The sequence below is a fragment of the Canis lupus genome, chromosome 2 (assembly GCF_003254725.2).
Source record: "Canis lupus dingo isolate Sandy chromosome 2, ASM325472v2, whole genome shotgun sequence".
Lineage (NCBI taxonomy): Eukaryota > Metazoa > Chordata > Mammalia > Carnivora > Canidae > Canis > Canis lupus.
Window position 1 is genome coordinate 66,945,096 of NC_064244.1, and position 23,186 is coordinate 66,968,281.

The 23,186-nt window shown below is 42.2% G+C and overlaps 1 protein-coding gene across 5 annotated transcripts; it reads left to right on the plus strand.

The window, feature by feature from the left end:
• The first annotated feature begins 233 nt into the window (after positions 1-233).
• RNF19B (ring finger protein 19B) lies at positions 234-22,924 on the plus strand. 5 transcript variants are annotated; one of them, XM_025447353.3, is made up of 10 exons: positions 245-973; positions 10,058-10,263; positions 11,433-11,577; positions 13,195-13,357; positions 13,796-13,910; positions 15,662-15,802; positions 16,767-16,974; positions 19,440-19,571; positions 20,366-20,808; positions 22,164-22,924. In XM_025447353.3, exons 1-10 carry the CDS (start codon positions 321-323, stop codon positions 22,235-22,237), a joined length of 2,280 nt encoding a protein of 759 aa, XP_025303138.1. In that variant the 5' UTR covers positions 245-320; the 3' UTR covers positions 22,238-22,924. The 5 variants fall into 5 exon arrangements, with proteins under 5 accessions (XP_048960699.1, XP_048960701.1, XP_025303138.1 ...); XM_025447355.3 differs by having other exon boundaries at positions 247-973; positions 11,436-11,577; XM_049104742.1 differs by lacking the exon at positions 19,440-19,571 and having other exon boundaries at positions 234-973.
• The last annotated feature ends 262 nt before the right edge of the window (positions 22,925-23,186 follow it).

Sequence of the window (23,186 nt, forward strand, 5' to 3'; positions counted from 1 at the left end):
AACCCCATGACCAGGAGGAGGCGGAGCTCCGCCCCAGCACGCCCGGCCCCGCCCCGCCCGGCCCCGCCCAGCGCCCAGCGCCCAGCGCCCAGCGCCCCTCCGCGGTGGGGGGTGCGGGTTGTGAGGTGTCTCCGCGAGGCGCCTGCGCAGTGAGCAGAGGCGCGCGGGGCGGAGGCTTTATAACCACTTCGACGCGGCCGCTCGGCTTCTAGCTCGGGGAGGGCGGCCGAGGCGGCGGCGGTCGCGGCGGCGGTTGGGGGGCGCTGAGGCGGGAGCTGTGGCGGCGCTGGGCGCCGCTCGCTCCTCGGGCTCTGGGGGCCATGGGCTCTGAGAAGGACTCCGAGTCGCCGCGCTCTACATCTCTACACGCGGCCGCGCCCGACCCCAAGTGCCGCAGCGGCGGCCGGCGCCGGCGCCTCACCTTCCACAGTGTCTTCTCCGCCTCGGCCCGCGGCCGCCGCGCCCGGGCCAAGCCGCAGGCCGAGCCGCCGCCCCCGGCCGCCCCGCCGCCGCCCGCCCCGGTCCCGGCCGCGGCCCAGGCCCCGCCGCCCGAGGCGCTGCCCGCGGAGCCGGCAGCCGAGGCGGAGGCGGAGGCCGCGGCGGCGGCGGCGGCGGCGGCGGCGGCGGCCGGGCCGGGGTTCGACGATGAGGAGGCGGCGGAGGGCGGCGGCTCGGGCCCGGAGGAGGTGGAGTGCCCGCTCTGCCTGGTGCGGCTGCCTCCCGAGCGGGCCCCGCGCCTCCTCAGTTGCCCGCACCGCTCGTGCCGGGACTGCCTCCGCCACTACCTGCGCCTGGAGATCAGCGAGAGCCGGGTGCCCATCAGCTGCCCCGAGTGCAGCGAGCGACTCAACCCGCACGACATCCGCCTGCTGCTCGCCGACCCCCCGCTCATGCACAAGTACGAGGAGTTCATGCTGCGCCGCTACCTGGCCTCGGACCCCGACTGCCGCTGGTGCCCGGCCCCGGACTGCGGGTGAGCGCGGGGGCGTGGCCGCCGGGGCCGCCGGGGCCGCCGGGGCCGCCGGGGCCCCCGGGGCTGGACCCCACTGGGTCCTCGGTGCGGCTGGTGCGTGCGTGCGTGTGCGCGGCCCAGCGCCGAGCAGCGGGTGAGGGCCCCGCAGCGGGAAGGAGGAGAAGGCGGCAACCGCGGCGGGCCGGTAACCCGTCACGGTCGGCGAGCCCGGACGGGTGGGGGAAGGCACCCGCCACCTGCCCTGCCCGAGGCCTCGAGGTGGGGGCTGAGCAGTCGGGGAGGGCGAGGGAGCTGTCCATCAAGTCAGGAGGCAGGGAGAGGCCTTCAGGTCGGGTGCACGCCCCTCTGTCCAGAGGTAGGGGCCACGTCTTAAGGAGGGCGGGGAGCGGGTAACTGGCGAAGGACGGAATGAGCATATCATTCGGAGGGGCTCACAGCATTCGGAGGGGCGTGTCCCTTTGGCCAGTGACAGACTTAGCGGCACTGCAGCTGACCACAGCTGCGAAAGTTGGGATGAAGGTGATGGAAATGGCACTGGGGGGAAAGGACAGCTCACTGGCAGCTCCGGTGCATCTTGGGCATTGTGTTCCTTGTGTGCCAAGCTGTTGGGAGGCCCCCTGTGGTTCTTACACCGCTGCCTCGGGCAGGGTGAGGAGTGGACGGACCCTTTCTTTGTCCAGAGAAGCAACACTGAGAAGAAGGATGCCCAGAGGCTTGACACGGTAGGAGAAAGTGTGTTATCCAGCCCTTCTGATCTTGAGTTCTTGATGACTGTCTTTTAAGGAAGGTACCATGTATCCTGGATTTTTAAGGCCAGTGAGAAAATATGCAGTACGTGCAGAGATAGAATGCCACCAGATTTTACTATCTATAAAGTACTCAATGGAGACCACCCTCCCACCACGTAAAACAAATCTGTGTGTTACTGTCTGTACATCCCATGAATGGCTGCATGCAGCAGAGCGCTTATCTAGGGAGTGATAGGGAGTGATTGGGAGTCAGACTGTGCCGTTTACCAGTTCTGTGACCTTGAGCAGATCATTATGTTCTCGTGTGTTATGTTTTGGGGACAAAAAGATGCTAGGGACTCCTTGCAGTGTGTGAACATAATGCTAGTAAAAAAGCTGCATGGGCCTTTACTTCAAAGGAGTTTAAAAGGGCTTTTAATTGTAGCCTGTATACCAAGACTGTTTTAAGATTTCCATGATGCTGCTATTTGTCCCCTTCAAAAGAAGCTGTCTTAAGAGTGTCTAGGGGTCAAGTAGGAAGAGTTAACTTCTGTCTTTCTATTCTACTATCTCTAAAGATGGGTGTGCCATCTAACCTCACTGAGTTGGAGTTTCTAAATTACTTTGAAGTGTTGTGGTCAAAGGTATGGTGTTTGTCTATGGTAGATCACTTTCACTTTGAATTCATAAATGTCGGAAAGAATGTTGTAGGCTCTTATATCTGGTGGTCTGGTGATCTCACTAGCCTAAGAGGCTAATATATATGATAGGCAACTTTTATAGATACTGTTAATCTATTTTCTGAACCAAAGGGATATTTACTTGAAAGAACGCTGCATGGCTAATTTTGGAATAGTATATCAACTCCTTTTTGAGATGTCTTTCCTTGAATTTTAACTGAGAAATGTGGCATGGCTGATTATCTTTCTGGGAAAGTTCCCTTTTTGTTTTTATTTCTCTGAAGTCAATGACTGTTTTTGCTCACAACAATAAAAATGGACATGAATTAATTTACAATCTTTATGGTGACAACTGTGAACCATTACTGAAAGTTATTAAAGAATTAAGGCCATTTCTTACTTTAGCCAAGTATTGGGTTAGTATCATGTAGAGCTCTTTTTAATTAGTTAAAAGAATTATAAAAATTATATTTATGTATTTATCGTAATGTGTTATCTGTGGGTTTAAAGGAGGTGAAGTCTGCTGAAAGCAAGCAAGCTGGCATCTGAGTATCCATGTGCCAGGCATACATAATTTAATTTGATCCTTACAACATTGTAAGATTGATTTAGTCTTGTAGATGAGAAAACTGAAATTTAAATAAATTAAGTGGCTTGTTCAGGGTCATACCTATTGGGTGATGGAACTAGGCTTGAAACACTGGTCTTAACTCCAACCAAGGCCAATATTCTTTCCTCTCAACCTTTTCTTTTTAAAAAGCATGCACTACTGGGGATGCTACTATTTGGACCATTTTGTCAGTTGTGGCCTAAGGACAACTTTGAGAGAGCCAAGAATCTAGTTTCTTTTCTGATTCTTTTTTTGTGAACAGCCTCTTATCTACTTTATTTTTCTTCTCTGAAATAGGCCTAATCCTTTCCTGACTTGAGAAGCTTAATTAATGTTTGCAGAGTATTTTGAGGTCTGCAGTTGGAGGTGTTAGATAAACAGGGAGTAACTTTAAAATTCTGTCACTTCCCAAACAGGTGTCTGAGTTCCCTGGGGATGTCGCCAATGGTTTTGCCACTTCTTTTTAATGCCGGAAGAAAAACAGTTTGTTTTGTTTTGATCAAACTGTTCTATTCTTCTGTGTCTGGTAAAAATTATGGAGAGGATTAAGTGTAGTCCCTAGTTATCTTTTCTTGTACCTGACTATCTTTACTACTAACAGATCAAGTTCTTAGAGCCAAATTTATCAAGTTCTCCCTTCGCTCTGTGTGTGTATATGTCTATGTATTTGGCAGGGTGAAGGGGGCATGTAAGCGGTCTCACAGAGTTCTTTCTGATCATTAGTTTCACTATGATTATGATAATGAGAACATCATATATTAAAAGATTATTTGTTTACAAAATATTTGTAGAGCAGAGTCTTGAATTTTTCTTTTCCCACACTTGAATATGATTTTATTTTATTCATGAATAAGAGAACCAATGTCAGTAGGGAAGCGTTTACATTATTTTTTAATATTATTAAGTACTATATTACCAAGCATATTTAAAACATATTTTTAAATGAGATTAAATTAACTCAATATATAAATAACCATTTTTATAGTTCTTTATAATCTTCAGACTATAAGCTCATTCAGGAATAATTTTAATTTCATTAAAGTGGAGGATGGTGGTAAGCTTATTTTATAAAGGAGAAACCAGTTCGTAGAAGTTTAAGTGTGGGCTTCAATGTCTCAGGCTAATAAATAGTGCGGTTGATCTATAACCCCTTAGAGTCTCTGCTTAAGCATGAGGTCTTCTCAGACACCCCTACATCATGTAAATATATAATTTTTCCTCTCAAGTACCTTGTTGCCAATCTTTAAACCCTTTCAGAATCTCTAGAAGATTGAGAGGTGAGCAAAGGAGGCAACAAAATTTCCTGGTGTGCAGCAGCAGATCTTCTGTACAGATGAATAGGAGATAAGGCTGTCTTGACCTAAATTCTTTGTGTAGGTCCACATTGCTGGCTCTCTCTCCTGCAGAGTCCCCCCTCCTACCTGGACCCAACAGGTGTGAGCTTTTGGCCTTCCTGGACAACTGAACTGGACCATCCCATAAATAGGAAGATTCTGTTCATCTCTAGCACATTTATGAGGGAATTAAACTCCTTGACAAATTTCTCAGTGAAGGATTTTTTTTTTTCCTCTCTGAAGCCTTTCTACATCTTTATCTCTCTCTCTCTCTCTCTCTCTCTCTCTCTCTCTCTCTCTCTCTTTCTCTCTGGTATGACATTTTAAAAATTGAGATATAGCTCATGGGTACGTCTTCTCTTAATTTAGCTCTGTACCTTCTATTTCACAACTCCTCATTCTATCCTATCCTCTGCCCCCCATCTTCCCATCTGCACCCAGCTCCATACATTTTTCCCATATTTGTCAAAGTACTCATTCTAAAGTGGAACATTTTATATCACTCTCCTGCTTCCAACTGTTAGTACCTAACCTATAAAATGACTTATATCTTCAAGAACTGATTATTTTTATGATCTACCCTTATAATTTAAGTCCCTTTACAGTCTCCCACCATCTTTTCATCTTATTTTCTGTTTTTCACCTACATCAGTATTTTCCAATGTATATCATAGGTATTACTGAAAACCTTTTTGATCAAATAAGCTTGGGAAGTATTGGATTGAACAAAATTTATTTCTGAACTTTTTAGACCCTTTAAACATGCTAATATACGCTGTAAAGTTTGCTAATGCTAATATACAGTACATCTTCAATCTGGTGTAATTTCTCCAAATTTAGATCAACAGGAAACATGTTGGTTTGTTTTAAAGTTCCTTTTTTTTTAAAAAAAGATTTTATTTATTTGAGAGCGCTTGCATGCACAAGAAGGGGGGAGGGGCAGAAGAAGAGGGAGAAGCAGGCTCCCCACTGAGCAGGGAGCCTGATGCAGGGTGGGGACTCAATCCCAGGACCCTGAGATCATGACTTGAGCAGAGAAAAGTGGCTTAACCAAGTGAGCCACCCAGATGCCCTGTTTTTGTTTTTTTCTATGACATCTTTAACTGACACTTTCCCTATATGCAGTTTTCTATTTTTTTTTTTTAAGATTTTATTTATTTATTCACAAGAGACATAGGCTGAGGGAGAAGCAGGCTCCCTCTGGGGAGCCTGATGTGGGACTCAATCCCAGGATCCCTGAACCAAAGGCAGATGCTCAACCACTGAGCCACCCAGGTGCCCCTATGAGCAGTTTTCTAAGCTTCTTTAACAGTTACTCTGTACAGTGTTACTCTGTCTTCTGTTAGTGTCCTGATTTAACAATGAATTTTGTGCTCTGAATAGATTGAGAGTTTCTCTAGCCTAGGATAGCCATATTCCAACTTATTCTACAACTCTACAAACAAAATTTTTCAATTAGATCCCAGAAGAATGAGATAGTTGAATTTTGATAAGATAAAGAAGATGAACAGCACAGTTTTTTTTTGTTTTGTTTTTGTTTTTTTTTTATGATAGTCACACACAGAGAGAGAGAGAGAGGCAGAGACACAGGCTGAGGGAGAAGCAGGCTCCATGCACCGGGAGCCCGACGTGGGATTCGATCCCTGTCTCCAGGATCACGCCCTGGGCCAAAGGCAGGCGCCAAACCGCTGCGCCACCCAGGGATCCCAACAGCACAGTTTTTGAAAGAGAAACAGATAATGGGGATGGGAGGGTCAAGAAGAGGACAGACTGATGATCCTTCAGTAGACACTTTTGAGAATTATGCAGTGTTGAACCTTAGGTGATATTGGGTATTACAAAAAGGACTCAGACATGGTCCTCTTGACAGAGTGTTTGACCTGTTAGAAGAGATTAGATAGATAAATAGATATAGATAAAATTATAAACGCAATGCAATACATACTAAAGAAAACACAAATGCTCTTAGAGGATAGATAAAAGATTTTTGTATGATGGTGTCAAGAAAAACTTCATAGAGGAGGTAATATTTGATCTGGGCCTTGAAGAATGTGAGTAGGAATTCATACGAGGCAAACTGATGTGAGTAGAGGAAAAAAAAAACATCTTAAACCAGAGTGTTTTGAGCAAGTGCATAGAGGTATAAAAATACAATACTAAGTCTGGAATCTAGTTTGGTCAGCCTCTGGATGCACAATATGGAGAGCATGATCTGGAAAGTTAACTAGAGATCAATCTGAAAAGGTAGACTTAAAGATAAAAAATCTTTAAAAAAAAGTTATGTGGCCTGGAGCTAGAAAGTTTGAACATAATAGAGGAACACATTCCTTTAACTACTAGGGTCTGTTGGAGCATAACCAAATTCATAATATTGGGATTTTCTTCTCCAAGGCTGAAGTTAGGTAATGCTGTAGTCTATCTAGCCTGTCACATATTATTATATTTCTGAAGACTTAGGAAATTAACAAAATTAGTAAACTTATATAAACTTAAGGAGAGGGGGAAGGATACATCTGTTTTCTTAGCACCATGTAATTTCCATCACCTTCTATTTAGCTGCTGCTGCTTCCCCACCTCTCCCCCATGTAGCTTCTAATTAGCAACCCTGAATTCTTGGCTAAGCAAAGAGCAGGGTAGGAGAAAAGCTCCATTGTAGGACATGGAAGAGAAGAAACAAGATTGTCAAGGTGGATTTGGTCTCAAGGATGAAGTTTTTTTCAACTACCTAGGGAAGAAGATTACCCTATTCAGAATTTAGGAGTTTGCTCCTAAAATGGGTTTAGACAAAAATTTTTTTAAAGATTTTATTTATTTATTCATGAGAGACACAGAAAGAGCTAGAGACATTCGGCAGAGGGAGAAGCAGGCTCCTTGCAGGGAGCCTGATGTGGGACTCCATCCCTGATCCCTAGATCACGCCCTGAGCCAAAGGCAGACGCTCAACCGCTGAGCCACCCAGGCATCCCTAGACAAAATTTTAGAATTAAGTTATAGTATCTGGCATATAGTAAACCAATAGATACATGGATAAGGTTTAAAGATTGCTTTGTGATAGAGTAATGGGCCAGGAGAAGAGTTATAATGGCCTGGGGAAAGTAAAACACCTAAACAGGAGAGAGTCTCTATTATTCATTCAACACAAGTATTTTGAGCATGAACCAGTATGCTAGACCCGAAGATTAAAAAATGGATAGTACTTTTCCTTGAGTCTAGTCTGGCTGGAGAAATACACGTATAAACAGATAATTACAATATAATATAATAAGTAATATAAAGTTATTGTACATAGGCATAAAGTAGGCAACCAGCTACCTGGAGAGGTTAAGTGGATTTTATAGGGAAGATGACATTTGAGCTGGTTCTTAAATAGATAACTATTTGCCAGATCAAGAAGAAAGGAAAGAACGTTTCTAGGCAGAAGGAGTAGATTATGCAAAGGCCAGGAAGTAGGATAAAATGTGCTATATTGTTATACCATACCTTTCAGGGCAAGATCTCAAATGCAGTTTTAGAATATGTTTAGTTACACTTGGAGGTGGCAAGCTCCATTTTTGAGATAGAGGTTAAGGCTTGGCAATTTAAATTAGCTCAGTGTCATGCAGTATGAGTCAGGAGCAAGGAGCTCAGACCAGGCGCTCCAAAACAGGAATACCAAGTCTCGTGCCCTGAGTAATTCTGTGTCATGGTAATAGATCACTGTGGGTTCATGAGTATTTGGGGTTATTTTACTTCCTTGGAACCAATTTACACATCCAAAATTGACATTTTCAATCTTGTTAAATGTTCTTCTTTAAAATAAATAAAAGAATCTGTTAATAAGTATTTATTCCCACCAGGTAAGGTAGGAATGGATCAGGAAATTATCAAGGTTTCCTGAGTATGTAATTTTTATCATCAGCAATTGTGTTAAGGCAGGGAGGTCATCCAGTACCTTTCCCATTTAACACAAAATAACAAGCAAGTCACTTTCTTCAGGAGAAACATTGTTTATCTGTAGTAGCTATTTTGCAGTTAGGTAGGGTGAATTTACTCAGAACTCCTACAGGATATGAATCATTTGCATTCATACATTGACCTATTCTCACTTTGCTCTTTCTGAGAAGAGTTTTAGTACAGATTGTATTATATAACATAGATGATATGTCATTGATATTTTCAGTGTCATTCTCAAATCAACTTGCAGATTCTATAATAAACTGAGAACTTGAGTTGCTGCTATAAACATCAATGTACATTCAAATAAACAGGAGAATAAATCCAAGAAAATGTTATTAGCTTTTTTTTATAAGTTTGTGTGAAATCTTTGGCTATTGAAGGAGAAAGTGGACTAGAAGACAACAAAGCCCAATGGCAACACCTAAACCTGCATTCATTGACCTATTTAAAAATTGTTTGAACGTTCACAACTATTTCCCCTTCCTTGTTTCTTTACTTTAAAAAATTTTTTAAAAAGTGTTCACTTATTGGGGGTTATCTAAACATTTAGTTGACATTTAGAACTAGTCAGAGAGAGGCTAATAGTTGTAAATATATTCGATTGTGAGAGAGTAATTCTAAGAAAATAAATGTGAATTATAAGAAACAGTTGATGTTGGTGCAGATGGGTTCTGAGTTGCCCATCTTTACTAAGAATATGTGTCAGAAGAGAGAAGGAAGGGGAGGGAGATAATAGCCTTATTATGTATTAATTAGTAAAGTAGATGAGTGGTATTCTTAGATTCTGGAGTCTGTCAAGGAAGTAGATATTTCAAGGTATAGATTTGAGTTTAAAAAAATGTTTGAAAGATAAAATGAGCTTTCAGTAGGAGAAGTTGATCACAAATCCATCTATGACAATTGTTTCAGACTATATGTGCTGAGACCAGATTCACTGTGTAACTTTTTTTTAAAAATTTATTTATTTAAAAAAAATTATTTATTTATTTATAAGAGAAACAGAGAGAGAGGCAGAGACATAGGCAGAGGGAGAAGCAGGCTCCCGGTGGGGAGCCTGACGCGGAACTCTATGCCAGGACCCCAGGATCAGTTCCTGAGCCAAAGGCAGATCACCGAGCCACCCAGGCATCCCTTCACTGTGGAACTTAAAATGAAAAAGTATACTTTAGTTTTCATAATACCTTTGTTTTACAAATGTTCTATCCTTAATATAAACAAATTCTAATCTTTAAAAATACAGCAAACCATCAAAAGGAATAGTTTTGTACTCTGTTATTTATGAAACTTGCTGTGGTAAACTGCTCTTAAGGAAGCTAGAATACATGCTAGAATTCAGCCTAAATATGGTATTTTTCCCTGTTTTTTCAAAGGTAAATGATTTGTGTTTTTAGAATCTCTCTCTCTTTTTTTAAAGATTTTATTTATTTATTTATGAGAGACCCAGAAAGAGAGGCAGAGGGAGGAGAAGCAGGCTCCATGCAAGGAGCCTGATGTGGGATTCAATCCCAGGTCTCTGGGATCACGCCCTGAGCCAAAGGCAGACACTCAACCACTGAGCCACCAGGCATCGCTGTTTTTAGAATCTCAAGAAGAAATTTACTTTCTCACACAGAATATGTTTTTACAGTTTTGTTAGTCATGCTTGTGTGTATTTTATGTGTTATATATGTACTTTTTTCTCTATATCACATGTAGGGGGGAGGAGTATCAGTTACCCCACCGAAACTGATGAATAATGTCTGTCTTGTTCCAGTCAATCTCACTCTACTCCTATCTCTTCTTATTTCCTTACCCAGTTATGCTGTTATTGCCTATGGCTGTGCCAGCTGCCCAAAGCTGACCTGTGAGAGGGAAGGCTGCCAAACAGAGTTCTGCTACCACTGCAAACAAATATGGCATCCAAATCAGACATGCGATATGGCCCGTCAACAGAGGGCACAGACTTTGCGAGTACGGACCAAGCACACTTCAGGTCTCAGTTATGGACAAGAATCTGGACCAGGTATGTTGGCATTGTCTCATTTTTCTCTTTATTTTATACTTCATAATGTGAGCCTAAAGCTGGAAGAGATTATTTTACTGTATAACCAAGTATTTCTTGGGATCAGAGAGCAAAAAATACTTGGTAATACTTTCAATATTCTATTTGACATGTAACTTCTCTCTCTGACAATTATAGGTTTTCCAACCTATAACTTGGTAAAATTGGAATAAAACAAAATTGAATTCTCTAATTTCTACCTTTTTAATAATATGTCTCATATTGGAGAGTAATTAGATCCTTTTGCAAGGGACTTTTTCAAAACTTTCATTGTGAGCAGAAAGACATTTAATGGGTATTAAACCTCTACTATCTTCCTATTAGCTTTAAGTACATCACAGCTTTTGGAAATAGGATACAGAGTTAAGGAAAGGAAAAAATATTAGTGTGGGTTAATGATTAACCTTAAAAGGAGGAACCTTGGCAAGTCAGAGTAAATCTATTTGAAAATGTCAGTGAGTTTATTGCCTTTTATAAATGTATTTTATTTCACTGATGTCATTTGGGAGAGGCTGGTAGGAAAGATTTTACCATTCACTTTTTCCTGGCACAGCATAATCTCCTAAATTGTCATTTTAATAGGATAGTTCCTAGCTTGCTGTGAAAATTACTAGGTGTGTGCTACATAACATACCCAATTATCTTTAGGTTTTGAATTTGAAAGTATCATGGGAGGGGTCTGTGGGTTGTGTTAACAGCACATCACAATGATACTTGCTGAGCCAGAGAAATGAATTTCCTGAGCTAAAGTTTTTCAAAACTTAAAGCCAATCCCAAGCTGCAGACTATTCTTCCTGCAGGACACCGCTTATTGGCTGGTGAAATTCCATTTTCCTTGGAACCATTTTTGTCTCTAGGGAAGTTTTCTTGTTCGGAGTGTGGCGTAAGTGCTGTGTACGATGCCAGTTTGGGGGATAGGCAGCTCAATATGAGACAGGATCCATTTTATGAAAATTCCTGAGGTCTAGACATAGCCAACCTTCCAGTGAAATGGGTTGCACAATTTGGAATTCTCAGCCAAGAGTTCTTGACTGCCTCTTCATTTTTTTAATATATATTCCTAGGAATAATAAGTCAAATTAGGTTTAACTGGGGGTATTTTTCTACCCAATCTTCCTTCCCCCCCTTAGCAGATGACATCAAGCCATGCCCACGATGTAGCGCTTACATTATCAAGATGAATGATGGAAGCTGTAATCATATGACCTGTGCAGTGTGTGGCTGTGAATTCTGTTGGCTTTGCATGAAAGAGATCTCAGACTTGCATTACCTCAGGTGAGATGGGAAATGTGTCCTTTGCTTTATAGTCTTGTTCTTTTACTGATTTAGGAAAAAGGTTGTCAAAGAGACTTAGTTGTCTATCCTCGCATTACAGTATAAGAAAGCTGTAAAAAGTTTTTTTTTTTTTTTGAAGATTTTATTTATTCATGAGAGACACACAGAGAGAGAGAGGCAGAGACATAGGCAGAGGGAGAAGCAGGCTCCATGCAGGGAGCCTGATGTGGGACTTGATCCTGGGACTCGATCCCAGGACTCCAGGATCACACCCTGGGCCGAAAGCAGGCGCTAAACCACTGAGCCACCCAGGGATCTCCTGTAAAAAGTTCTTCTGAAGCACTCCTGTGACCATGTTTTTCTTCAGTACAGAAACTTCCAGGGACTGTTTTCATTACCTTCCAGATAGAGTTCAGTTTCCCTCCCATAGCTTTCCAACAGTCTGGCCCTAATCTACTTCTCTAGCTTTTTTCATGTTGCTTTTATACATGTTATATTCCGGGTAACCTGGGCTTGCTATTTCCTCTCTCTCCTCTGGCTATCTTACTTGTTCATGTTCTTTCATAATTGTTCATGCTCTTTCCTTTGCCCAGAATGCTTTCTGATAACATCACCCTCCCAGCAATCCCCTTTTATCTCAACTTGTTCAGTTCTTATTCACCCTTCAGGAGCCACTTAAATGCCATTTCATCTATGATGCCTTCCCAGCTTTTTCTGCCTCGTTCTTCTGTATTGACATTCCTTAAATGTATAAATATCACTACTTTTACTTCATATACATGTCTAATTTGGTAAACTGCATAAGTTTATTAAGGTCAGAGTTAACCTTTTTACAGTTCCTGGCATGTAATCATTTTTCAAAGAATTCAAAGTGAATATTAAAATATTGTCCTGAAGGAGTTAATATTTGTAAACTTAAAATTCGTTGTTTGAATGCAACATTTTTATTTCCAATATAGTAAACATTGAGTTACTTACACTGTACCAATTAATCAGGGACACAAGGATGTGTAAGACGTGATCCCTACTTTCAAAATTGCTTATCCTATATAGTAGAGAAGACAGGACAAAGGGAGTGAAGAAAAATGGTTGAACACAAAACCATTAAGTATAAAAGTAGGCAAACTAAGGGTATGAAACTAGCATAAAGGGTGTGACAAGTCTTTTTAAATCCTTTCCCAGGAACATGGTTTACACTATCTATTGAATATGGGGAGAACATATGCCAAGAAAACTATGCAAATCAGTGTTCACTAACTGCAGGGCACAGTGCTTTTGGATGAGATGTCAAGTGTGTAGGTTGGGATCCCAAGTAGTATATCAGTCAAGGAAGCTGGATCAGTGTTGGGTTAGGGAGGACAGAGTTCAGTAGCAAAGAAAGGAAAGAAGTTTCAAGTCTGGAAGCCTATCTTTACAACCAAAAAGTAAAGGGCCCAGAGGTCTAATAATCTGACCTTGTCTTTTGCTCCCCCCTCTATATTCATTTCCTGCAACCTCTTGTAACTGTTAATTATTCTTATTGGAAAAAAAAAAAAGGCTCTTGCTCTTATCAAGCCCTCTGGTGACAACAGCTGCATTTGTAATATTGGTAGTAACTTTAACATGTTTCCTCTGCAGCCCCTCTGGCTGCACATTCTGGGGCAAGAAGCCGTGGAGCCGTAAGAAGAAAATTCTTTGGCAGCTGGGAACACTGATTGGTGCTCCAGTGGGGATTTCCCTCATTGCTGGCATTGCCATTCCTGCCATGGTCATCGGCATTCCTGTTTATGTTGGCAGGAAGGTAAGACATAATGAGTTCTGTGTGTGTTCCATCCCCAGGTAAAGTTTGGAAGGAAATAGGGAAGAGCTTATATTTCAGAACTTATTGAGAACCAACTAGTTCGTAGATAAAAATAACCTTAATTTCTTAAATGGATCTTCACAAACCCCAAGAGATCTAAAAGTTCTTATTAGCATCCTGGGCCTGGTTTGTCTCAGTGACTTAAAGGTGAAATACTTTCCTCACTAGCCCTGAGTTATTTTGTCTCTTCTTGGACTAACTTTTTCTGTATTAGTTTATGTCACCCTGATCTGAGTTAGGTTAAAAATTGAGAAAGATGGCTTCTTGGTAGGTGGGGGATAGACTTTAATATAGATAGAATATTCGCTTCTCTTTTTCCACCCTGGCAAAAAGATTGATATGTAACCTGCTGACCTGGATTTTCTTTCTTATTCTTAGATACACAGCAGATATGAAGGAAGGAAAACCTCCAAACATAAGAGGAATTTGGCTATCACAGGAGGAGTGACTTTGTCAGTCATTGCATCCCCAGTTATTGCTGCGGTTAGTGTGGGTAAGCAAGCCTGGACTGTGTCTCTTCTCCTTCCCTCCCTTTCTTTTCTTCTACCATATCCCTCTTCCCAGCTTTCTGATGATAGCAGTGTAGCCAGCTGGCCAGATGTGGCCAGATGGCCACCCTGGAGGCTCTCTACGTTTCATGTCAAACCTATCTTGGGAGTTAACTCTATTAGGCACTATTGTAATGAATATCAGCCACACAAAATTGTCAGTTTGGGATCTTTGGTTCTTAAATTAATAGAACTCTGGCACATAAATTGAATTAAAGAATATTACTTTAAGGGCAGCCCAGGTGGCTCAGCGGTTTAGCGCCGCCTTCAGCCCAGGGTGTGATCCTGGAGGCCCGGGATCGAGTCCCACGTTGGGCTCCTTGCATGGAGCCTGCTTCTCCCTCTGCCTGTGTCTCTGCCTCTCTCCCTCTCTCTCTCTCTCTCTCTGTCTCAGGAATAAATAAATAAAATCTTAAAAAAAAAAAAAAAGAATATTACTTTAAGGCCTAGTTTTTCACCTTTTATCTTCCTTCTCCACTTGCTATGGAACCCACAAAATGAAATTACTTTTATTTTTTTAAAGATTTTATTTATTCATGAGAGACACAGTAGAGAGAGAGGCAGAGACATAGGCAGAGGGAGAAGCAGGCTCCATGCAGGGAGCCTGATGTGGGACTCCATCCTAGATCTCCAGGATCACACCCTGGGCCGAAGGCAGCGCTAAACCACGGAGCCACCCGGACTACCCAAATTACTTTTATTTTTATTTGCTTAATGCCTCAAAGTATTTTGGGAGACATGATGGTTTGTTTTAGGATAAGAATATTATAACAAGGGGCACCTAGGTGGCTCAGTCAGTTAAACATCTGCCTTTAGCTCAGGTCATGATCCTGGAGTCCCATGATAGAGCCTCATGTCAGGCTCTCTGCTCAGTGGGCAATCTGCTTCTCCCTCTCCCCCCTCCCCCTTATGTTCTCTCTCTCTCTCTCTTTTTCTCTCTCTCTTTCTCTCTCGTGCAAACATTGAGTTACTTAGTGAATGACAACTGAATGGCAACAGATGACAGATGGACTGTGTGCTTACTCTCTCTCTGAAATAAATAAAATCTTAAAAAAGAAGAATATTGTAACTAACATTTATTAAGGCTCTCCATGTACCAGTACCAGTAGTAGTTCTGAGTATTTTGCATGTATTAATTCATTTAATCCTTACAGCAGCACAATTGTAATAGAAAGGTGTTGTAATTTGCCCAAGGTCACTTAGCTGAAATGGGATTTTCAAGGCAGTCTGACTTCAGAGCTTGTACTCTTAATAACTAAGCCATTCTGCCTCACACAGCAGTAAGATTTTGGAATTAACACTGGGGGGGATCCTAAACCCCAGGAGTCACTTATTTAATGTTTGAGTATTGATTGGTTCTTGCATTGACATGTCAACAGTGAGTAGAAGAGGGAAAATGAAAGCAACATATACTCACTGTGCTGGGCACTGTATGCCTTCTCTTTTGATCTTTGACAACCCTGGGAAGAGATATGTGAGGTTATACCGCTAGTAAATTGGAGCCAGGGTTCTAATCCAGGGCTTTCTAATTCTAAGTCCAGTCATTCTGTTAGCCCTAGCTATCTCTTTAGGATAGCCATGTTTTAGGTGTCTTTGGCCCTTTATAAAGTGGTGTGTCTGTGCTTAGGCTGGGAAGGAGAATTTAGGGCAGTTGCAACCCGATGGCCTGCTGATTTGTTTCCTTCTCCTCCCCCAGGTATTGGTGTCCCCATTATGCTGGCTTATGTGTATGGGGTTGTGCCCATTTCTCTCTGTCGTGGAGGTGGCTGTGGAGTTAGCACGGCCAACGGAAAGGGGGTGAAAATTGAATTTGATGAAGATGATGGTCCAATCACAGGTAAAGAGAGGATTTTCATTTCCCTTAAATTTATGGGACAGAAGATAAAAATCAGTAGAATTCAGCACATTTTACAGAGAGATTGTCATTGGATTATTTTGGATAATGAGCTTTGTAGGGGGTAAAGTATTTTTAGCTTTTCATTTCTTTGTTCCAGAGTTATTAGGTTAATTCCTCTGGTACTTGGCTCTGTGTGACAGGTACAAACTAGTAGGATTCCAAGTAACTCCAAGTATGCTGGTAATAGTAGTGATTATAATAAAGTCTTATATCTACATAGTACTTTATAATTTTCAGAGGAATTCACACAGTTATTATCTCACCTGGTTTTTACAACAGCTCTCTGAATAGGAAGGGCAGGGGCTATTATTATCCCTGTTTAATGGGAACTTCTTTAAACTTTTGTCTCAACATCTGTTAAATGGGTTTAAGAGCTTCTGCAGAGCTGGGACTAGAGCAAGTCTTCTAGCTTCTTTTTTTCCCCCCACCTTCTACTTTGATGTTTTCACTTTACCATATTAAAGTGAAAACTAAGCTGGGGCACAGAGAGTCTCACAAGTTTTGGAAGCTTTCTACCAGAATCAACACCTAACATGACCTAAATATATTTTTGAAGTCTTCATGTTTGATTAGATGACATCTATGGTAAAATGGGCAGCATAGTGGACTTGGAGTTGGAAGTATAGTTTCATGTGACCAGGCATGACTTGAACATGTCATTTAGTTCTAAGCTTTTGCTTTCTCTTCTAAAGTTGGGACTGTTATTGCCTAGTTACTGGGAAGATTAAATATTAACAATATGTTAGAACACCTAATGTGTGGTGGCTACATATAGTAGTTATTAAGTGAGTAAATGAGTATTTTCATGAATTTTCTCCACTCTGAAGAGTCATTACAGGAAAATAACAGACTCTATTATTGATGCTATATTATTTTGAATTGAAATGTTTGGTTCCATCTCCAGTGGCCGATGCCTGGCGAGCCCTCAAGAATCCCAGCATTGGGGAAAGCAGCATTGAAGGTCTGACTAGTGTATTGAGCACAAGTGGAAGCCCTACAGATGGACTCAGTGTTATGCAGGGTCCATACAGCGAAACAGCCAGCTTTGCAGCCCTCTCAGGGGGCACTCTGAGTGGTGGCATTCTTTCCAGTGGCAAGGGAAAATATAGCAGGTAAGCAATAGATAATTTCTGATAGAACCAGTTAGAATGGTAAGAAGTAACATACCTGTATCGAGCCATTTCCCTGTGCTAGGCACATCTCATATATCATCTGATTTTGGTGTAATCATCGTGGTTTGGGTCTTTTGTTATTGTTGTTTTTAATTTTACAATGAGAAAACAAGTTTCTAAAACGCTAAATGACTTACACAAAGTTCAGTGTTCTTTCTACTGCACCATAGTGGCTTCCTATAAAGAATAATCCTGAGTTCAGATATCCTCTCTACTACATTAGGCTGCCTGCTTCTGGAAGGGAATGCGTGCATTTTTGTAGAGTTCCCAGGGCTGTGCTCCCCATGAGGCTTTTCACTGACCTTCAATTGAATAGCATCTATACTGTATCTTATTGGCTTTTGATGCTACGATCCTTATTACCTTCTTATTCCCATTTGATAGATAAGGAAGATCAATTCTACGAATTTGTGTTGAGAAGCTATAAAGCTTTGTGACTAAAAATGTTTGACTTGCTCATTTTACCAGTTAGGTAAAGCAGAACATATTCGGAGGAGCATAACAGGTGTTAATATGAGAAGCAGTTAATTGAATGCACTTGAGAAGAGAGGCCTGCAGATGGGGCAAAACAGGATAGGGAGGTAAGAGAAATGGTTGCCTTCAGATATCTGAAGGGCCTTAAATAGGAAGAAAGGATTCTGACTCATGCCAAGAGGTAGATTGAGACAATTTGGCAGAAGCTAGAGGGAAACCTAATTTTGTTTCATTATAGAGAATATAGGGAAAATCTATATAAAAGTCCAAGGAAGAACTGAATTACTTCAGAAGATACTGAGCTGCTTATCCCTGAAGTGTTTAAAGTAAGACCAGATGGCCATTTGGCTATTAGAAGGAGTCAAGCAACAGATGACAGATGGACTGGATCCCACACCTGAGTGCCTGTCAGTCACCTGGGAGCCTCTTAAAAATAGATTTCAGGGCCCTATCCCAAAATTAATAAATTGAATCTCCTGGAGTAGGACCTAAGGAATCTGTGTTTTGAAAAGGCTCCCCAGGTGATTCTAGCATAGTCATTGTACAAGCTAGCATCTGAGAAGCACCTAAACAATGGCGTTTGTGAACATCCTCTTCCAATTCTGAGATTCTATGAAAGATCTGAACCTAGAACCCAGGTCTCTGATTCAGTGCACTTTCCATTACACTGCCTCATCTTCCTGGAGCATGGCATATTCTTAAAGGGTATCTAAGCCTGGAGCTGCAGAGTAAAGGCATAGGCTGTACAATGGGGGTTGCTCGAATGTGCAGCTGGAGGCTGCTGCTGACCAATCTGTGTCTCATGACTCTGGTCATCTCTTGTTAGGGGATCCCCCCCCACATGCCAGAGAACTCACTGCTGGGCTTTCTTAAAACCATCACTGTTGTAAATAAGCAGACAGACATAATTGGAGACTGACTTGCTGAAACTGCAGCTTAGCCAGTCCAGCTGTTCCAGTTCTGTGAAAGCCTTTTATAGGAAGTAGATGAGTCAGATGGGTTTGTCTGTGAAACCTATTAAGAGGAAATACTTAGGTGTGTAGCAAACTGGTGTTAGAGCCAAGGAAGGAAATAGTTATTAGGTTCTCAACTTTGAGACACCATCGGGAAATTTTGCTACTCTTGTGGGAGGTTGGATCCTCTATGTCCTTCAGTCTCGTAGCCTGGGGGTAATTTGATTGCTAAGTGTTTGAGTTCCTATTGCAAGACACAGAGGGTAAAGTATAAATGAGATGTAGTCTCTCCTTTTTTTTTTTGGAGTTCACAGATGAGTGGGGGAGAGATGCATAAATTGATTAAGTAGGTAGATGCTATGGGAGCATTTAACAGGAAATGACTGGTTTGCTGGGAGAGTGAGGGGAGGTACTTCTTTTGTTGTTAAGGACTGAACACATAAGGAAAGGAAACTTCCAGAGAGAGGACGTAGTATGTGCCAAGTTATGGAGGTATACAATGTATATGTGTGTATAAGGAAAGAAAGAATTCAGAGTGATTATGATTTAGGACCTACGGTGAGAGATGGAACTGGAGAGAGAGCTTGAAGGCAGATCATGAAGACCTTAAATGCCTGTTGGTAGTAGAGAGCCAAGAGAGGACTGTTAGAGTGATCGGGTCTTGGTCCACATTGGCACTGATCTGTAAGGTGTTGGACTTGGACTTAGGGCTGCTGGAGAGAGAACCTAATTGCAATTTTCCAGGCAGGAGCTGTTGAGCACCTAAAGTTACGTAGTAGCAATGGGGAGAGAAAGGAGGGGACGATTTCAGTAGATATTCAAGAGAGAGAAATGTGTGGGCATCTATTTGAGCTATTTGACAATTGGAAAAGATCAGATCAACTCAATTTGCAAGATAACAATAGATGTGTTCCAGGAAGCAGACTGTCTCGGAATACCCAGGTCTTGTATTAACTTGAACGTCCCCTCTTTACACAGGTTAGAAGTCCAAGCCGATGTCCAAAAGGAAATTTTCCCCAAAGACACAGCCAGTCTTGGTGCAATTAGTGACAACGCAAGTACTCGTGCTATGGCCGGTTCCATAATCAGTTCCTACAACCCACAGGACAGGTATGTGAACAGTCAGAGATGCCCAGGAGAGGTTAACAGTTTGTGGTCGGGTCCTAGGCCTTCAGATTTTCAATGCCTCATGTCAGGGCTGTGTGTACCATCAGATAGGGTATATAGTGTGTGCCCTGTGAGCTCACTGGGCAGGTTCTTGGTATAGGGGTATTTAGGATCTTTTGATTGATTCTTCTTGTTAGCCCTTGATTTTTAGGGGTTTCTTTCTTCCTTTTCTTCCCTCTCCCCACTTTTTCAGGTCTTTTTTGGCTATTGTATAATTATTCACGGAACTTAAGGAGCTAGATTGCTGTTCACTGATGTCTGTGGGTCTGTGGCTTTTGCTCTTAGGTCGCCCTTTGCTTGATGTGTCTCCTGTCACCTAGTTCTCTTTATTTTTGAGAAGCTAGTGTAACTGATAATGGTGTGATTGCAGCATTCCCTACAGGAGAGGTTCTGGTTTCTTCTAATTGTGACATAGTAGTAAGACACTACGAATCTTCTTTCATTTTTGTATTTTGAGTAAGATAGTGTGAGGGTCTGACCCTTAGTTGAATTTTGAAAGCTCTTTTTTAGTTGTGTAAAGAAATTGGCAGAGGTATGTGTGTTCTTAATCATCAAAAGCGTTCTAGTTCTTCTCTTATTTGAGAATTAAGTTAAATTTTTATTTTTGCTAAAAGTGAGTTTCAGTCTACAGTTTACCTATGCTTTGAACTTTCTAATCCTGATCCCACAAACTGCTTGTACCAACAGGTATAGCATGACCCATTCATGATTCAGCAAAGTGGATTTTGTCTCCACAGAGAATGCAACAATATGGAAATCCAAGTGGACATTGAAGCCAAACCGAGCCACTATCAGCTGGTGAGTGGAAGCAGCACAGAGGACTCGCTCCATGTTCATGCTCAGATGGCAGAGAATGAAGAAGAAGGTAGTGGTCGTGGTGGCAGTGGCAGCAATGAAGAGGATCCTTCCTGCAAACACCAAAGCTGTGAACAGAAAGACTGCCTGGCCAGCAAAGTTTGGGATATCAGCCTGGCCCAGCCTGAGAGTATCCGTAGTGACCTGGAGAGCTCTGATACACAGTCAGACGATGTGCCAGACATCACCTCAGATGAGTGTGGCTCCCCTCGCTCCCATACGGCAGCCTGCCCCTCGACTCCCAGAGCCCCAGGTGCACTGAGCCCAAGTGCCCATATGAACCTCTCTGCCCCAGCCGAGGGGAAGACTATCTTGAAGCCAGAAGGTGCAGAAGCCAGAGTATGAAGTGGAATGAATGCTGTTCTGAGAAGCACACTTGTTGTAACTGCATCTTTTGGAATCTTTTTTTGGGGAGGCGGGGACTTATGTATTTTATTTCAAAGATTCTCTGGTCACAGGTTTTCCCCAGGGAAATTCTGAGAAATTTGCAGTTTCTTACCAGATAAAACATGGAGATTTTTGCCCTTAGTCCTACCCCCCAACCCCTCCCTCCTTTTTTTAGTTTTAATTTATTGGTTAAATTGATGGTGGCAATCCGTGAGATGTGTCAAAGAGTGTACAGATGTATGTGTGTATATTGTATGTATGCTAACATATTACTGAAGGACACATTTTAATAAAGATTTCTGTCGTAATTCAATTCAATCTCATTTTCCTTGGCTTGGGTAGTCCTACAGAGCCAAGTGTTTGAGTAGACCACTTACATCTCTAACAGTCTCTAGATTGGAGTTTTCCCATTCCCAGGAATGAAGGATTGTATTCTAACTAGGACTGCAGTGGAGTCCTCTATAAACCGACGACTCCTAGCCTGACAGGAAGTAAAGGTAGGCTTGTTTTGGACTGTGTAGTCAGACTGAAGAATTAGCTGAGTCAGCCATATGGAGAAGCTGTGGATTAAAATGAACCTTGTTTGCCCTCTAGAGGCAACTGTGCAGTTTTCCTGTTAAAGCTTTACTTCTCCGAGTTGTTTGTAGTCACTAGGAGAAATGTGGTTCAGAAGAGGCGAGGGGTGGCTGTTCCCAGTGGCTCTTCAGAGAGATCCCAGTGAATGGTACAGGGTTACAAGTTGGGGACAGAGTATTCTTGTTGGAGAAGGAAAGGTACCGATTTTGCATAATCACCAAGCAATAGCCCAAGTGTTTGTTATATTCTCAGGTATGCATTCCCTGTTCCTAAAAGCTTTCTCTGTTTTGCCAACGTCATGTAAGTGAGAGTGGCTAAGGAATCTGACTAAAATTCATATTGAAAGGAGAGAGGAGACATGCCATCAAAATCTAGCATTTAATTTTATCTGCTCTTATAAATTCATCCGAATTGAGCTAAGTTAGTACTACTTAGGATTTTGGCTCTGTCTAGAATAATGGCCTTAGAAATGAAAGTTCATACATAGTATAGCAGAAAAACTAAAAGATTCATGAAACCTGATGTAAGATTCTAAATCTGGCAGTAACTTTGTGACTGTGAGTCAGTTTCTGTCTCATGCCCCTAATTTCCCCAATTCTTAGACAATATTTAAGGAGCTTCCAGTGCCAAACTTCTCTAGCACCTTAGCCCTGGGCCCAGAGGAAGAGTTGTCATCCTTTCCCTGAGGACCAGATGGCTTTCTGTTTCCTTTCACAGATGCCTGCTCCTTGTCTTCCTGGCCTGTGCTTTACCACAATGAAGAGGAGTCTGGACAACAACTTGGAAGATGATTATCTCTTGGGCACTGCAGCTAGATTTAGCACATTTCCCTGTGCCTGGAACAGGAAATGCTCTTGGTGGACTTAAGGTCTCTGGAAGAAAGTGCCCTAATGTCCTTGTGTGAAAAGGGGGACCTGTTGGAAAAGGGGGCAGACAGTCTGGAAATCTCTGAAATGCAAATAATCAACTCAAGATTGCAATTCTCTTGAAGCCTCACCAGATAGCAGTTAACTTGGATAAAATCGAAGAAGTCTTTGGAGGGGCAAGAGTTGGCAGCCAAACCTGTGTTGTTATCTGGGTTCCACGTCTTCCCACTGTGAGACTTGGGCAGTTGCCTCTGAGTCTGCTTTCACTTAGGCAACATGGGGAAAACAATCCTTAACTGTGGTCGTAAAGATTGAGTGAGATGTTGTACTGAAATGCTTTTGGTAAAGACCCATGTTTTTTCCTCCTGCAGGAATGAGAAAAAGTAAGGGGAGATGATGGGTGTCATCTAAGGGAAAAAAAAACAACAGAACTCTACACCAGAGGCTATGAAAAACTAAGCTTACTCTAATCCTTTGTAACACTCCTGTTGTAGTCCTGTTGTAGATCCTAGACATTAGCTGATGAAAAGGCCCTTCGGCGCCACCTGGACAAGAACATGAGTAATGCGTTGGAAAAGTTAGTTCTCCCTTTAAAATATGGTGAAAGTTTAACTTCCTCTTTGTTTTTTTCATTTTGAAATGCCTACCACATTTCAAGTATAGAATTCAGCAGTAAAGAAAACACAAAATTATCGTCCCTGTGAAACTAAGGCTTTAGGGGGAAAGACGATCAGATCTATAATCTGGATGAGGGTAAATACACTGAAGAAAACAAAGCAGGGAAGAGAGAATGGTAGATGATTCTACTTCAGATGGTGGTGTAGGCTTCTTTGATAAAGGTACATTTTATCAGAGTCCTAAGGGGAATGAGAAG